Source organism: Podarcis vaucheri, assembly GCF_965113315.1.
Source record: "Podarcis vaucheri genome assembly, chromosome: W".
NCBI classification, from domain to species: domain Eukaryota; kingdom Metazoa; phylum Chordata; class Lepidosauria; order Squamata; family Lacertidae; genus Podarcis; species Podarcis vaucheri.
Window position 1 is genome coordinate 1,803,716 of NC_138757.1, and position 18,465 is coordinate 1,822,180.

Genomic DNA, 18,465 nt, shown 5'->3' on the forward strand with positions numbered 1-18,465 from the left:
CCCCCGCCGGCCTTCAGAAGAGGTCCTCTTCTGAAGGCCGGCTGTGGGCGAAAGTCTTTGCTCCCGACCGCCAGCATTTCCCTATGGGCTTTCGTCTTGCGATGCAAGCCCATAAGGAAATTCGTCTTGCGAAGCGCCTCCAAAACAGAAAACCCTTTCGTCTTGCGGGTTTTCCGTCTTGCGAGGCATTCGTCTTGCGGGGTACCACTGTACTTAGTTGAATGAAAATTCTGTGCATGATCATAGGCCTCAAACCTGACTCTTTCCAGCAACCTAATTTGATACTTTAATTTTTTTCTTCCATTCTAACCACTTTCTTGTTCTTTCTTTTTTAATATACTGTATATTAAAAATGATGGTGTTAAATTCCATCCATGTACAATTTTTAGTGAACGTTCCCTAATAGTTGCTGACAGAAATTTATATGGTGCTTTTGTCCATAAATTGTTCTGTTTAACCTCTTCAGTGTTTATATCCCAATTTAATTCCCACCAGCTTTTTAGATTTTGTTGGGGGCAAAATTGGTTCTCAAAAAGTGTTTTGTATAAAAGGGAAATGCTATCTCTTATTACCATATTTTCATATTCTGTTAGTTTACTTGTAGCTTCATTTTTAATCTGTGTATTTGTAAGAAATGATCTCGGCTGATATCCTAACAGCCATGAAATTTGATTATTTTCTAAACGTACTTGCATTTCTGCTATTGTAAGAGGTTGTATAAGCCTCTGGATTTTTCTGTATTTTTGGATTCTGTATATTTCTGGATTTTTTGCCCTTCCACTGCTATTCACTGAATATGTTTGTCATGCTGTTTGAATATTCCCCTTCATGTAGAAAACGATGACATCAGGGAGAACAGTTTCTGTCATCCCCCACACCACCTCCCTGACATGCTAGTTTTCTCTATGTGGGGAACATCATGTGAATGATTATGTGACGGATAGTGTTTCCTCCTGCAGTGAAGAATTGAGCAAATAGACCTCAGCACACTGCTTTTTAAAAGCTATTATGATTTCTCATTGCATTATAGATGGACAGAAGAGAGCCGATTCTCTTTGGAATGGCCCTTCCTACCGTACCTCCTCTTTGATGTTTTGGATGGCCAGGAAGAACAGGAGAGCAAGTAAGTTTTTCATTTATTTGCTTCGTGAATTTGTAGTCGCACTTTTCAAAGTGGCTAGCAGGAGTAAAATAAAGAAACAAAATTTAAAATCCCACATAAAGCCAACACTGTTTTTTATTAATTACATTTGTTAGCTGCTTTTTACACAAACAAAACTCTTTTTTTAATAATATTTTTATTAATTTTCACCAAAAGAAAAATAGATAAACATTTCAACTTAACAAATTTTCTCATTTTTGGACTTCCATCAGCCATTCTGACAATCATCCGAATTAAACTTTTTAGTTACACGTTTCCTGAATTTCCTGTTGCCTTTTAACATACCCATCCACACCTGTTTTTCTTTCTTACAGTATTTCTTAAGTTTTTACAGAGCTTCTTTAAATGCCACTAACGTTATTTCGTTATCACTTATACCTCCCCAATACTCAACTAATTTTCCCCAGTCCTTGATAAACTTTTGATCTCATAGAATCATAGAATCATAGAATCATAGAATCGTAGAATCATAGAGTTGGAAGAGACCACAAGGGCCATCGAGTCCAACCCCCTGCCAAGCAGGAAACACCATCAGAGCACTCCTGACATATGGTTGTCAAGCCTCTGCTTAAAGACCTCCAAAGGAGGAGACTCCACCACACTCCTTGGCAGCAAATTCCACTGGCGAACAGCTCTTACTGTCAGGAAGTTCTTCCTTTTTTATATATATAATATTTTATTAAGTTTTAAAACACATAAAAAAGAGTAAACACACAAAAACCCCTCACCAAAAAGATAACAAACAAAACACCAAATACAAGTACACCAACAGACAATATAGATAAAAATAAAAACATAACTATTCAAAAACTTTTTTGTATAGCTTACTGGACTTCCTCACATCTCCCTTACCCTGCGTTCTTTATAATAAAAAAAAACCAGCAAATTGTTACCTTGTTTCATACCTTATTTTATACATTTCAAATGTTATATTTCTAATTTTAAAGTAATTTTTTGTCAATTATTTGTACCTTAAATTAAACATAGTATTACTTTAAATTTCGACCTTTTCTTGCTTATAATTTAAATTTTCTGTATCTCACAATCAAATTACTGGAGCCGTATTTTCCTAAACCGTGCAATTTCTTAACATTCATATAACTTATATTGTTTTTGTAGGTAGTCCTTAAATTTTTTCCAATCCTCTTCCGTTGTTTCTTCTCCCAAGTCTCGGATCCTGCCAGTCATTTCAGCCAGTTCCATATAATCCATCAATTGCGTCTGCCACTCTTCCAGTGTGGGCAAATCTTGTGTCTTCCAATGTTTTGCAATAAGTATTCTTGCTGCTGTAGTCGCGTACATAAAAAAAGTTCTGTCCTTTTTTAACACTTTCTGGCCGACTATGCCCAAAAGGAAGGCCTCTGGTTTCTTGGTAAAGGTATATTTAAATACCTTTTTTAACTCATTGTAAATCATTTCCCAGAAGGCCTTCACTTTTGGACAGGTCCACCAGAGGTGAAAAAATGTCCCTTCAGCCTCCTTACATTTCCAACACTTATTATCAGACAGGTGATATATCTTTGCGAGCTTGACTGGGGTCATGTACCACCTATATATCATTTTCATAATATTTTCCTTCAAGGCATTACATGCTGTGAATTTCATTCCGGTGGTCCATAACCTTTCCCAGTCTTCAAACATAATGTTATGCCCAATATCCTGAGCCCATTTTATCATGGCTGATTTGACTGTCTCATCCTGAGTGTTCCATTTAAGCAGCAAGTTATACATTCTTGAAAGTACCTTAGTTTTTGATTCTAACAATTCTGTCTCTAGTTTCGATTTTTCCACCTGGAATCCTATCTTTTTATCCGATTTAAAAACCTCTTGAATTTGAGCGTAGTGTAGCCAATCTCGCACCTTATTCTTTAATTTTTCCAAGCTCTGCAACCTCCAATTATCTCCAATTTTTTCTATTATTTCCCAATATTTCGGCCAACCGGCCTCCATATTGAGTCTTTTTCGGGCCTTAGCCTCCATTGGTGATAACCATCTCGGGGTTTTGTTTTCTAGTAAGTCTTTGTATTTTGTCCAGACAATAAATATTGCTTTTCTGACAATATGGTTTTTGAATCCTTTATGAACCTTAACCTTGTCATACCACAAATATGCATGCCATCCAAAAGCATTATTAAACCCTTCCAGATCTAGGACATCAGTGTTCTCTAACAATAACCAATCCTTCATCCAGCAGAAGGCTGCAGCTTCATAATATAACCTTAAGTCCGGCAGGGCAAACCCCCCTCTTTCTTTTGCATCAGTTAGAATCTTACATTTTATTCTGGGCTTTTTGCCCTGCCAGACAAACTTAGAAATATTTTTCTGCCACTTTCCATCAGGAAGTTCTTCCTAATGTTTAGGTGGAATCTTCTTTCTTGTAGTTTGGATCCATTGCTCTGTGTCCGCTTCTCTGGAGCAGCAGAAAACAACCTTTCTCCCTCCTCTATGTGACATCCTTTTATATATTTGAACATGGCTATCATATCACCCCTTAACCTCCTCTTCTCCAGGCTAAACATGCCCAGCTCCATTAGCCGTTCCTCATAAGGCATCGTTTCCAGGCCTTTGACCATTTTGGTTGCCCTCCTCTGGACATGTTCCAGTTTGTCAGTGTCCTTCTTGAATTGTGGTGCCCAGAACTGGACACAGTACTCCAGGTGAGGTCTGACCAGAGCAGAATACAGTGGCACTATTACTTCCCTTGATCTAGATGCTATACTCCTATTGATGCAGCCCAGAATTGCATTGGCTTTTTTAGCTGCCGCGTCACACTGTTGGCTCATGTCAAGTTTGTGGTCAACCAAGACTCCTAGATCCTTTTCACATGTACTGCTCTCAAGCCAGGTGTCCCCCATCTTGTATTTGTGCCTCTCATTTTTTTGCCCAAGTGCAATACTTTACATTTCTCCCTGTTAAAATTCATCTTGTTTGTTTTTGCCCAGTTCTCTAATCTGTCAAGGTCGTTTTGAAGTGTGATCCTGTCCTCTGGGGTGTTAGCCACCCCTCCCAGTTTGGTGTCATCTGCAAATTTGATCAGGATGCCCTTGAGTCCATCATCCAAGTCGTTGATAAAGATGTTGAATAAGACCGGGCCCAAGACAGAACCCTGTGGCACCCCACTAGTCACTCTTCTCCAGGATGAAGAGGAACCATTGATGAGCACCCTTTGGGTTCGGTCAGTCAGCCAGTTACAAATCCACTGAGTGGTAGCATAGTCAAGACCGCATTTTACCAGCTTCTTTACAAGAATATCATGGGGCACCTTGTCAAATGCCTTGCTGAAATCAAGGTAGGCTACATCCACTGCATTCCCTTCATCTACCAGGCTTGTAATTCTGTCAAAAAACGAGATCAGGTTAGTCTGACATGACTTATTTTTCAGAAATCCTTGCTGACTATTGGTGATCACAGCATTCCTTTCTAGGTGCTCACAGACTGTTTGCTTAATGATCTGCTCCAGAATCTTCCCTGGTATTGATGTCAGACTGACTGGGCGGTAAATATTTGGGTCCTCTCTTTTCCCCTTTTTGAAAATAGGGACAACATTTGCCCTCCTCCAGTCTGCCGGGACTTCGCCTGTTCTCCAGGAATTCTCAAAGATGACTGCCAGTGGTTCATGTTGATTGCCCTCTTAAAAGACAAAGTCCAGCAACTGGAGGAACGTGTAGCTACGCTCCAAAGAATTAGAGAGCTGGAGCTCTTCTTGGAAGCAACAGAGCACACCGTCTCCACCAAGGAGGAGACAGGGGACTCCCCTGAGAAGGAGGCTAGTTCACCAACACAGGAGCCAGATATATGGAGAAACGTGACTCAAAGAAGTAGGAGGCCCAGGGTTCACTCTGATTGTTTAGAAATACACAATCGCTTTGAGGTCCTCTCCCCTAGCATGGAAGACGAAGAGCAGACTCCATTTGAGGATCTCTCCCTCATTACAGTCGATCAGGTATATGAAGACGAGCAGCAAAGTCAGTCCTCAGGGAATGTGCAGGCGACCTTGGAACGGACAGCTCACGGAAGAACCCCGACCAAACCCAAGAGGAGGCGTGTAGTGGTGATAGGGGATTCCCTACTGAGGGGAACAGAAGCAGTGATCTGTGGGCCTGACAAGATGTCTCGGGAAGTGTGCTGTCTCCCCGGGGCTAAGATCCAAGATGTAACTGAACGACTGCAAGGAATCATAAAACCCACTGACAAATACCCCTTCCTCTTGGTTCACGTGGGAACCAATGACACTGCAAGCAATAGCCTCCAGAAGATCAAAAGAGACTACGAGGCTCTCGGCAGGAAATTGAAGCAACTAAATGCACAAATTGTCATCTCATCTGTCCTCCCAGTTGAACGACGTGGCCCAGGGAGAGAGGGGAAAATAGTGGAAGTGAACAGCTGGCTTCGCAAATGGTGTAAACAGGAACGGTTTGGATTCTTAGATCACGGACTGCAGTTTCTTGAAGATGGACTTCTGGCAAGTGATGGGCTGCACCTCACAACGGTTGGGAGAAATGTTTTTGCCAAAAATCTCAGAAACCTCATCAGGAGGGCTTTAAACTGACTAATGTGGGGGAGGGAGACAGTGCTCCTGAAGGTAGGAGTCTATCAATTAATGAAGATGATCATCCAAATGTCATAGACCAAATGGAGCAAACAGCACGCGGACCTAGTGGTGGGAGGAAAAAATCCTTAAATAAGAGACAGGGGGGAATGATTAATGGACTTCAATGTCTGTACACTAATGCGCAAAGCATGGGAAATAAACAAGATGAGCTTGAGCTCTTGGTACAGCAAACTAAATATGACATAATAGGCATCACTGAAACCTGGTGGGATAAGTCCCACGATTGGAATGTAATAATGGGGGGATACAATCTATTTCAGAGAAACAGACCAGACAAGAAAGGAGGAGGAGTGGCGTTATATGTCAGGGATGTGTATACCTGTGAAGAGATCCAAGATTTAGATCCTCAAAGTCAAAGTGAGAGCATTTGGGTCAAAATTAAGGGAGAGAAGAATAACAGAGACCTCATTGTGGGAGTTTACTATAGATCCCCAAGCCAAACGGAGGACATAGATGATGCCTTCCTGGAACAGATGGCCAAGCATGCAAAAGGAAGGGAGATAGTAGTAATGGGGGACTTCAATTACCCGGATATTTGTTGGACGTCAAACTCAGCCAAGAGCATAAGTTCAAACAGATTCCTCACTGGCCTTGCAGACAACTTCATTGTCCAGAAAGTGGGAGAAGCAACAAGAGGAACAGCCATTTTAGATCTGGTCCTAACCAATGTTGATGACCTGGTTAGTGGGGTAGAAGTGGAAGGATCATTAGGCGCGAGTGATCATGCTCTTCTGAAGTTTACTATACAGCGGAAAGGAGCAGCCAAGCATACTAGGACTCAATTTCTTGACTTTAAGAAAGCCGACTTCATAAAACTTAGGGAAGTGCTGGGTGAGATCCCATGAACAACAATACTAAAAGGAAAGGGAGTTCATGATGGCTGGGAGTTTGTTAAGAGGGAGATACTAAAAGCACAACGTCAGGCAATACCAATGAGACGGAAACATGGAAGGTGCCTAAAGAAGCCAGGGTGGCTATCTAAAGAACTTTTAACTGAATTAAGATTAAAAAAGGATGTGTACAAAAAATGGAAAAGGGGGGAAACCACCAAAGAGGAATTCAAACAAATAGCCAGCACGTGTAGACACAAAGTCAGAAAAGCTAAAGCACAGAATGAACTCAGGCTTGCTAGAGAGGTTAAAAGCAACAAAAAAGGCTTTTATGGGTATGTTCGTAGCAAAAGGAAGAACAAAGAAACAATGGGATCACTCAGAGGAGAAGATGGTGAAATGCAAACAGGGGACACAGAAAGGGCTGAACTACTCAATGCCTTCTTTGCCTCAGTCTTCTCCGATAAAGAAAACAATGCCCGACCTGAAGAATTTGGAGCAAATGATTCAGCAAAGGAAACACAGCCCAGAATAACTAAGGAGATAGTACAAGAATATTTGGCTAGTTTAGATGTATTCAAGTCTCCAGGGCCAGATGAACTGCATCCAAGAGTATTAAAAGAACTGGCAGATGTGATCTCAGAACCACTGGCAGTCATCTTTGAGAATTCCTGGAGAACAGGCGAAGTCCCGGCAGACTGGAGGAGGGCAAATGTTGTCCCTATTTTCAAAAAGGGGAAAAGAGAGGACCCAAATAATTACCGCCCAGTCAGTCTGACATCAATAGCAGGGAAGATTCTGGAGCAGATCATTAAGCAAACAGTCTGTGAGCACCTAGAAAGGAATGCTGTGATCACCAATAGTCAGCATGGATTTCTGAAAAATAAGTCATGTCAGACTAACCTGATCTCGTTTTTTGACAGAATTACAAGCCTGGTAGATAAAGGGAACGCAGTGGATGTAGCCTACCTTGATTTCAGCAAGGCATTTGACAAGGTGCCCCATGATATTCTTGTAAAGAAGCTGGTAAAATGCGGTCTTGACTATGCTACCACTCAGTGGATTTGTAACTGGCTGACTGACCGAACCCAAAGGGTGCTCATCAATGGTTCCTCTCCTCATCCTGGAGAAGAGTGACTAGTTGGGCCCGGTCTTATTCAACATCTTTATCAACGACTTGGATGATGGACTCAAGGGCATCCTGATCAAATTTGCAGATGACACCAAACTGGGAGGGGTGGCTAACACCCCAGAGGACAGGATCACACTTCAAAACGACCTTGACAGATTAGAGAACTGGGCAAAAATAAACAAGATGAATTTTAACAGGGAGAAATGTAAAGTATTGCACTTGGGCAAAAAAAATGAGAGGCACAAATACAAGATGGGGGACACCTGGCTTGAGAGCAGTACATGTGAAAAGGATCTAGGAGTCTTGGTTGACCACAAACTTGACATGAGCCAACAGTGTGACGCGGCAGCTAAAAAAGCCAATGCAATTCTGGGCTGCATCAATAGGAGTATAGCATCTAGATCAAGGGAAGTAATAGTGCCACTGTATTCTGCTCTGGTCAGACCACACCTGGAGTACTGTGTCCAGTTCTGGGCACCACAATTCAAGAAGGACACTGACAAACTGGAACGTGTCCAGAGGAGGGCAACCAAAATGGTCCAAGGCCTGGAAACGATGCCTTATGAGGAACGGCTAAGGGAGCTGGGCATGTTTAGCCTGGAGAAGAGGAGGTTAAGGGGTGATATGATAGCCATGTTCAAATATATAAAAGGATGTCACATAGAGGAGGGAGAAAGGTTGTTTTCTGCTGCTCCGGAGAAGCGGACACGGAGCAATGGATCCAAACTACAAGAAAGAAGATTCCACCTAAACATTAGGAAGAACTTCCTGACAGTAAGAGCTGTTCGACAGTGGAATTTGCTGCCAAGGAGTGTGGTGGAGTCTCCTACTTTGGAGGTCTTTAAGCAGAGGCTTGACAACCATATGTCAGGAGTGCTCTGATGGTGTTTCCTGCTTGGCAGGGGGTTGGACTCGATGGCCCTTGTGGTCTCTTCCAACTCTATGATTCTATGATTCTATGATTCTATGAGATCACCTCTGCCAGTTCTTTTAATACTCTTGGATGCAGTTCATCTGGCCCTGGAGACTTGAATACATCTAAACTAGCCAAGTATTCTTGTACTATCTCCTTAGTTATTCTGGGCTGTGTTTTCTTTGCTGAATCATTTGCTCCAAATTCTTCAGGTTGGGCGTTGTTTTCTTTATCGGAGATGACTGAGGCAAAGAAGGCATTGAGGAGTTCAGCCCTTTCTGTGTCCCCTGTTTGCATTTCACCATCTTCTCCTCTGAGTGACCCCACTGTTTCTTTGTTCTTCCTTTTGCTACGAACATACCCATAAAAGCCTTTTTTTGTTGCCTTTAACCTCTCTAGCAAGCCTGAGTTCATTCTGTGCTTTAGCTTTTCTGACTTTGAGTCTACACGTGCTGGCTATTTGCTTGAATTCCTCTTTGGTGGTTTCCCCCCCTTTCCATTTTTTGTACACATCCTTTTTTAATCTTAACTCAGTTAAAAGTTCTTTAGATAGCCACCCTGGCTTCTTTAGGCACCTTCCATGTTTCCGTCTCATTGGTATTGCCTGACGTTGTGCTTTTACTATCTCCCTCTTTGAACTCCCTTTCCTTTTAGTATTACTGTCCATGGGATCTCACCCAGCACTTCCCTAAGTTTTATGAAGTCGGCTTTCTTAAAGTCAAGAAATTGAGTCCTAGTATGCTTGGCTGCTCCTTTCCGCTGTATAGTAAACTTCAGAAGAGCATGATCACTCGCGCCTAATGATCCTTCCACTTCTACCCCACTAACCAGGTCATCAACATTGGTTAGGACCAGATCTAAAATGGCTGTTCCTCTTGTTGCTTCTCCCACTTTCTGGACAATGAAGTTGTCTGCAAGGCCTGTGAGGAATCTGTTTGACCTTATGCTCTTGGCTGAGTTTGACATCCAACAAATATCCGGGTAATTGAAGTCCCCCATTACTATCTCGTTGGTATCTGATCTTCCCTGTCATTTTATTAAGTTCTGCATAGTCCATCAGCTTCATTCTCCACTCCTCCAAAGTAGGTACTTGTTCCTGTTTCCATCTCTGGATCAATAATATTATTGCCGCTGTTACTGCATATTGGAAAAGTTTACAGTCCTTTCTGTTTATTTCATTTCCTATGATTCCTAGAAGAAAAGCCTCTGGTTTCTTAGCAAATGTATATTTCAACATTTTTTTCAGTTCTTTATATATCAATTCCCAGAAGCTCTTCACTTTCTTACATTCCCACCCCATATGGTAAAAAGTGCCATCCTTTTCTTTACATTTCCAACATTTCTTACATGTTTTATACATTTTTGCAAGTTTTACCGGTGTAATATACCATCTATAAATCATTTTCCTTTAACGCAGTACATGCGGTAAATTTAATGTTTTCATTCCATAGTTTAATCCAATCTTTAAATTGTATATTGTACCCAAAATCTCTGGCCCATTGTATCATAACAGATTTAACTTCTTCATCTTTTGTATGCCATTCCAACAATATCTTATACATTTTAGATAAGATCTTATATTCATTATTTATTATTTCTATTTGAAATTTTGAATCTTTCTCTGTATATCCATATTCTTTAAGATGCTTTTTAAACAATTCAGTTATTTGAAAATAATGCAACCAATCATATACATACTCTTTTACTTCTTCATAGGGTTTCATTTTCCATTTCTCCCCTTCCTTAACAATCAAATTTCCATATGTAATCCAATTCCTTCTCATATTGATTTTTTTAACACTCATAACCTCTAATGGAGATAACCAGTGCGGGATTTTTGGTTTGAGTAGGTTTTTATACCTATCCCATATTTCTATCAACGATCTTCGGAAAATGTGGTTCTCAAAACCTTTATGGATTTTCTTTTTTTCAAGCCATAAGTAGGCGTGCCACCCAAATCTGTTATCAAATCCTTCTATGTCTAACAACTCTGTATTTTCTAATTTCACCCATTCCTTTAACCAACAGAGACATGAGGCTTCATAATATAGTTTCAAGTCTGGCAGGGCGAAGCCTCCTCTTTCTTTAGCATCTGTTAATAACTTAAACTGAATTCTTGGCTTCTTACCCTGCCAGATATACCTTGAAATTACTCTTTGCCACTCTTTGAAGGTCACAGTCCCCTTGATTATTGGAATTGTCTGAAACAAAAATAACAATTTTGGCAGCACGCTCATCTTTATAGATGAAATCCTTCCCCACAACGATAACTTCATTCGTCCCCACACCTCCAGATCTTTCTTTATTCCGTTCCACACTAGTAAATAGTTATTCTGGTACAAATCAATATTCTTTTGGGTTATCCAAATACCCAAATATTTCACCTTCTTCACCACTTCTATACCCGTTTGTTGTTGCATTGTTCCTATCGTATCTTGATCCATATTCTTAGCAATTATTTTAGTCTTTTTCTTATTCAATATAAATCCTGCCACTTGACCAAATCTTTCCACCTCTATAAGTATATTTTTAACACTTTCCAAAGGTTCTTCCACCATTAAGACCAGATCATTGACAAAGGCTTTAACCTTATATTCATTCTGGCCTACTGCCACCCCTTTTATTACCTCATTTTCCCTTATAGCTTTTAGAAAGACTTCCAGGACCATGATGAATAACAGTGGCAAAAGTGGACACCCTTGTCTTGTACCCTTGGTTATCCCTATTTCTTCCGTAATCACATTGTTAACAATCAATTTAGCCTTCTGTTCAGTATATATTGCCTTTATATATACACAAACAAATCTCAAAGCAACTTAACAGATAAAAACAATGAAAACTTAAAACACAATGTGTAATTTCATACATGTAGTGGTTGGGAGTTACTCGTGCGTAAACTTTCCCACTTTGAAGCTTGGATGCATAGGTTAAACCGTCTTGACTGCACAGCCCATCTCCGCGTGGCTGCCTCAGTCGCTAGCAGAATCTGTCTGTGGGCGTTTCTTAAACCTTTGCCAGCATAAAAGCTGTTTGACACCCAATCGTCTCCGCCTCTCATTGTGCGGAAGTCTTCTGCACAGGGAGGGCGTGGGTAGTGGAGGACCAGTGCTCTCCTCACTGATGTCCAGGGAAGAATCCCGGAGCCCTTCCACCTCCTCTGCCATTTGCTCTCCTGGATCCTTGGTGTTACGCTGATTTCCTTCCCCCTCTATCAAGCTACGTCTCCCCCTTGTGCTGGCACCTTCCCCTGCAGAATCGGAGAGCCTCTCCTTCTCCCGTTGCTCTGATGTCAGTTCCCTGACAATACACTTCCATCATGTCGCCTGTTTTCTAAAGTAAAAAGTCCCAAATGCTGCCACCTTTCCTCATAGGGGAGTCACTCCATCCCCCTCATCATTTGGGCTGCCCTTTTCCTGAACCTTTTCCTTTTTGGGGAGGCGACCAAAACTCTACATAGTATTCCAAATGCAGTCTCACTGTAGATTTGTGTAACTGCATTGTGATGTTGGCAGTTTTATTTTTCATTCCTTTCCTAATGTTCCCTAGCCACACACTGGCCATCTAATCCAGCCCTCAGAAAAAGCTAAAGAGCCCTGCTTAGCCCCCCACCCCAAGGGTCCCTCTCTCATCCTAGAGTAAGGAGCTCATGGCTGGTCTGCAATCTCTTACCATCCCCACCCTGAGCTATGAGAGTTGGGAGTCCCAACAAAAGGTGCACCACCCCTGATTTAGTCCTGAACTCTATTGTAGGACAGGAATGGGGAAACCTGTTCCCCTCCCAGAGGTGCTGTTATAAACCCAGATTGTTGCTGGACTACAGGTATATGGTGTCATCCCTGCTACATTTGAAAGGTCTGCTGTGTGGTGTGGAACTCTGGCTTGGTGGACAATTTGGGTAACTTGTTGTTGTTGTTGTTGTTTAGTCGTGTCCGACTCTTCATGACCCCATGGACCAGAGCATGCCAGGCACTCCTGTCTTCCACTGCCTCCCACAGTTTGGTCAAACTCATGTTCGTAGCTTCGAGAACACTGTCCAACCATCTCGTCCTCTGTCGTCCCCTTCTCCTTGTGCCCTCCATCTTTCCCAACATCAGGGTCTTTTCCAGGGAGTCTTCTCTTCTCATGAGGTGGCCAAAGTATTGGAGCCTCAGCTTCACGATCTGATCTTTGGGTAACTTACCTGCCACAGATTGATTTGATCAAGAACATAAGAAGAGCTTGCTTGCTGGATCAGGCCAGAATCCCATCAAATCCCACATCCTGTCCTCACAGTGAGCAACCAGATGTCCCAATGGGAAGGCTGCAGCAATCATGATCTGGTGTTTTCCCACTTTCCACCACAATAAGAGCATGTGGCAGCTTTTGTGGCCATGTTCTCCTTAGCTGTTGGTGGGTGGGCACACTTAAGAGTTTTTAAAAAGGCTAAGATTGAAGCAATCTTTGAGGTTATCTAGCACTGTTCAGGGCACAAATATAAGATGGGGGACACCATCTTATATTACTAACAAGGCATTGTTAGTAGTATGTGTCTTAGTAGATCACAAGCTTAACATGAGTCAGCAGTGTGATGCAGCAGCAAAAAAATATAATGATCTTCTAAACTGCATCAACAGAAGTCTAGTGTCCAGGTCAAGGAAAGTAATAGTACCACTCTTGGTTTAAGTGGATTAATCTAACAATGGACAATGGACAAAGTACTCCTGTTTGAGAGTTATTACTAAGATTTACAACACCTCCCTTTACACGGATTAGGCCAGCAAGTGGCTGAAGCTTGGAGAAAGAAAATTGGAGCGATCAGAAGGAGATAAAAAGTATAGACAAACTTGAGAAGACACTTTAACACCCTAAGTGTTAAAAACCCACATATACGTTAAAGAAGGCTTAGTTTGATTATCTGAAGAGAAGGAGATTGTGAGCCCCTAAGGGGGAGAGATCTAGTGACAACACACATAGTGGAAATAAGGTTTAAGATGTTGGGGAAAAATGGAAAAAAGGGGGGAGGAACCCCAACGGATAGAAAGACATCTAGACAAGAGGAAATTAAAGACCTTGATATTTTATGGCTTAAAATCAAAGAGGAGTTTAAACAAAATGAAAGCCATCTAGAAAGTAAATTAGAAGAAATGCAGGAGATGATAGATAGGAGGATAGAAGGAGCAGTAGGAGAACTCTCCATAAAAATTCAAGAACTATCTGTCAAATCCAAAGCATTTGAGGAAACCAATAAAAAACTGCAAAAAGACATGAGAGAACAGAAAAAAGAGACTGAAAAAATAAAGGAAGAGATGAGAGTTGTGAATAAAACGCAGGAACAACTTTGGGATAATATTGCTATGACAGAAATGCGACATTAACAACTACACCTAAAATTTAGAGGGGTAGAGGAAGAGACAAATGAGAACATAAAGGAAAAGATGATCAAAGAGTTAGCAAAATGGTTAGATCTGAAAGAGGAGGATGTCGCATACACAATTGAAAACTCTTTCAGAATAAAAATGAGAATATCCCAAAATAGGACAAAAAGACCTCTTGGAGACTGTTTAGTAATATTCAACTCAATTGAGATGAAGAATTTAATACTAAAAACGAGCTATCATAAAAAACTTATAATTGGTGGCAGGCCAATAATTGTGCTGAAGGAAATCCCAGTTAGAATTTTACGCAAAAGGGAGGGATATAGACAAATAGTGGCAGTCCTGAAAAGAAACAGGATAAGATATAGATGGGAATTTCCTGAAGGAATTGCTTTCTTTTTTAAGGATAAGAAATTCAAGTTGACAGACCAACAGGAGGTGGAAAAATTTATGAGGAGATATGAGAAAGAACTTGGCAAGGCTGAAGACAATACTAGAGATAGAGAGGGAGGTGGAGGTGGGAGGGGGGAGGGGGGAGAGAGGGAGGTTGGGAGAGGGGAAGGAGGGAGAGGGCGGGGGGAGGAGAATGAAGAGGGACTAGAGAGCGGCGAAGAAGTGGAGGAAGCGGAGGAAGAAGGTTAGGAAGAGAAAGAGGAGCAACTAGAATTTAGTTTTAGTAATGTCTTTGAAGTTTTTGTCCTGGAATGTAAATGGTGTAAATGAAAAATCCAAAAGGAATAAAATAACGAATGTTTTGAGGAACAAAAATTATGATGTGATATGCTACCAAGAGACTCATATAGCTAAAAAACATAAACATGTATTGATTAATAAAAAGTTGGGGGTGGAATTTATTAATTCTGATGTCAGTAAAAAAAGAGGACTGGCGGTTCATGTTAAAGAGAAATGGGAACCGACATTAATATGTAAGGATGAAGAAGGAAGAATTCTGGGAGTTCAAATTAACCATTTAGGAGAAAAATTTAATGTAATAACGGTCTATGCCCCCAATACAAAAAAAGTAGAATTTTTTAAAAAATTGGAACAAATGTTATTAGAATTAGAGAATCATAAATTAATTCTTTTAGGAGATCTAAATGGAGTCCCTGACCTTGAAATGGATAGGAGTGAAAAAAGAGAAAGACAAACCAAGGGAAACTCCCAAAATCTTTTAAAGATTTACAGGAAAACTTAGATCTGATTGATATTTGGAGGTACAAAAACCCAACAACAAAACAATTTACACACTTTTCAGACGCACACCAGAGTTGGGGCAGAATCGATCTGATTTGGACTTCAAGAGAGTTATCATTAAGAACAAGGAAATGTGAGATAGAACCTAGAACACTCTCCGACCACAACCCAATTATTTTGGAAATAAAAGGTAGATCACTGGGACAGTACAGGTGGAGAATGAACGAATACCTATTAGAAAACGAAGAGATTATTGAGAAAGCAAAAAAGACCCTGAAAGAATATTTTGAATGGAATTTAAACAAAGGAACTAAAATCGACATAGTCTGGGAAGCAAGTAAAGCGGTCCTCAGGGGATTCTTGATTCAGCAGAATAGTTATAGAAGGAAGTTAAGAGAATTAAAAAAGGAAGAAATAGTGAAACAATTGAAAGAATGTGAGGAAAAATTAATAATAAACCCAGAGGATGAAAAGATGAAACAAATATCTAAAGTGCTGCAAACTCAATACTCAACATTATTAGGACAAGAGGTAGAATGGAGGATAAAATCAATGAAACAAAAATACTTTGAATCTGCAAACAAGACGGGGAGATTGTTAGCATGGCAATTAAGGAAAAGGAAAAAAGAAACGGTGATTAATAAGATTAAAATAGAGGAACATATAATAGAAGATCCAAACGAAATAAAGGAAAAGTTTCTTCAGTTCTATGAAACCTTGTACAAAAGAAAGGAAGATGAAGATATAACAGAAATAGAAAGATATTTGGAGAAGAATGGGGGTGAGCGGCTGACAGATGACGAAAAATCCCAACTAAATAAACCAATAATGACGGACGAGGTTAAGGAGGCCATTAAAAAAATGAAACCAGGAAAAGCTCCAGGTCCAGATGGTCTGTCACAAAAATATTATAAAGTCCTGGAGGAATACGTAACACCTGTCTTATGCGACGTATTTAACAACATCTTACAGGGTGGGAGGATACCGGACTCGTGGAGAGAGGCCCATATTACCCTAATACCAAAACCGGAAGCGGATAAACTTGACGTAAAAAACTATAGGCCGATATCACTACTTAATAACGATTATAAAATATTTGCTGAAATAATGGCAAAAAGATTGAAAAAATATTTGATAAAATCAATTCATAAAGACCAAGCCGGTTTTTTGCCAGGCAGACAGCTGAAGGACAACATAAGAAATATAATAAACATCATTGAATATTTAGAGTTTAAAAATGAAATTCCTGCAGCTCTGGTATTTGTCGACGCCGAAAAAGCTTTCGACAATGTATCCTGGTGTTTCCTTGTAAAGTGTATGGAAAAGGTAGGGATAGAGGGGCCCTTCTTGGAGGGTATTAAAGCAATTTATTCGAGCCAAAGAGCGAAATTAATTATTAATAATAACTTAACAGATTCATTTATGATAACAAAAGGTACAAGACAGGGGTGCCCTCTGTCCCCCCTCCTGTTTATTATGGTACTGGAGATAATTGCAAATAAAATAAGGGAAACACCGGAAATAAGAGGAATTAAACTCGGAGCGAAAGAATATAAATTAAAGGCATACGCCGATGATTTAGTGATATCATTAGAAGAGCCATTAAAAAGCGTGGAAAAAGTCTTGGAAGTGCTTGAGGAGTTTGGGAAGTTATCTGGGTTTAAGTTAAACAAAACTAAGACAAAAATACTGACTAGGAATTTGGCGGAAGACTTAAGAAATCAATTAGAACAACAAACAGGAATTAAGGTAGTGAAAAAGGTGAAGTATTTGGGTATTTGGGTAACTACAAAAAACATAAATTTAGTGGAAAATAATTACAAAAAAACCTGGAGTGAGATTAAAAAAGACTTAGACATCTGGAGTAGACTAACACTCTCTTGGGAGGGACGAATGGCGGCCATAAAAATGAACATCCTTCCAAAAATACTATTTCTATTTCAGAATATTCCAGTAATCAGAGGAACGACAATGTTCAAGGAATGGCAGAGGACCCTGTCCAGGTTTATCTGGCAGGGGAAGAGAGCAAGAATTAAGTTTAAACTGCTCACAGACAGGAGAGAAAGAGGGGGGTTTGCTGTCCCGAATCTGCAATTATATTATGAGGCCGCATGCCTATGTTGGGTTAAAGACTGGATAGTTTTGGAAAATCTAGATGTGTTAGACCTGGAAGGATTTGATGTTAGATTTGGCTGGCACGCCTATTTATGGCAGGATAAAGAAAGGGTTCATAAGGGATTCTCCCACCACATTGTTAGAGGAGCGTTGTTAGAGGTATGGAATAGAACTAAAAGACTGTTGGAAAAGGGCATACCTTGGTGGTTATCACCAGTTAATATCTCATCACTTAAAAATTTAAACACGGGAACCCAAAGATGGACCTACGAAGACCTCCTGACTAAATCGGATAAAGGGTGGAGAATTAAATCATATGAAGAACTAAAGGATAAGTCAATAGGGTGGCTACAGGTTCACCAAATTAATGCCCTATGGAATGGACACAAAAAAATAGGGATGAGTGAGAAAAAATCAAAATTCCAGGTAGAAATATTAGAAGGAAAGAGTAAGCTTTTATCCAAAATGTACAATCAATTACTGGAATGGGATACTAAAGACGAGGAGGTGAAGGAGGTCATGATAAAGTGGGCCATAGATTTGGGATACAGTCTAGAATATGAGAGATGGGTGAAACTTTGGACTAAGGATATAAAATTTACAGCATGCGTTAGCCTCCGAGAAAATATCGAAAAAATGATGTATCGTTGGCATATTACTCCTGTTAAGCTGGGAAAAATGTACAAGACTGGAGACAAAAGATGTTGGAAATGTAAAAAAAAAAGAGGGTGACTTCCATCATATGTGGTGGTCATGTGAAGAAGTGAAGAGGTTCTGGGGTTCTATTTACGACGAATTGAAAAAGATAATGAAATATACATTTCCAAAAAACCCAGAAGCATTTCTTCTGGGAATGGTTGGTGAGGAGATTAGGAAAGAAGATCAAACCATGTTCCAGTATGCAATGGCAGCAGCCAGAATATTGTTGGCACAGAACTGGAAATCATCTAAAATCCCAACTATTAGTGAATGGCAAAACAAGCTATTTGAGTACTCTGAGTTGGCAAAAATGACTCAGAAGATTAGGCACCAGAGTAATAAAAGCTTTATTAATGATTGGAATAAATTTATATCATACATGGAAAAAAACTTAGGTAATATTAAAATAACAGTAGGTGAACTATAGAATCTGCGAAGTAAAGACAAAAGGAAC

At 40.2% G+C, this 18,465-nt stretch overlaps 1 protein-coding gene across 3 annotated transcripts in view; it reads left to right on the forward strand.

The window, feature by feature from the left end:
• Positions 1 to 18,465, forward strand: part of LOC309523293 (putative helicase senataxin) — a 314,428-nt gene that overhangs the window by 235,941 nt on the left and 60,022 nt on the right. For all 3 annotated transcript variants that reach the window (XM_082207068.1, XM_082207067.1, XM_082207069.1), the window contains one exon: positions 1,031 to 1,123. In XM_082207068.1, coding sequence (XP_082063194.1) covers positions 1,031 to 1,123 — 93 coding nt within the window. The remainder of the gene's footprint in view (positions 1 to 1,030; positions 1,124 to 18,465) is intronic.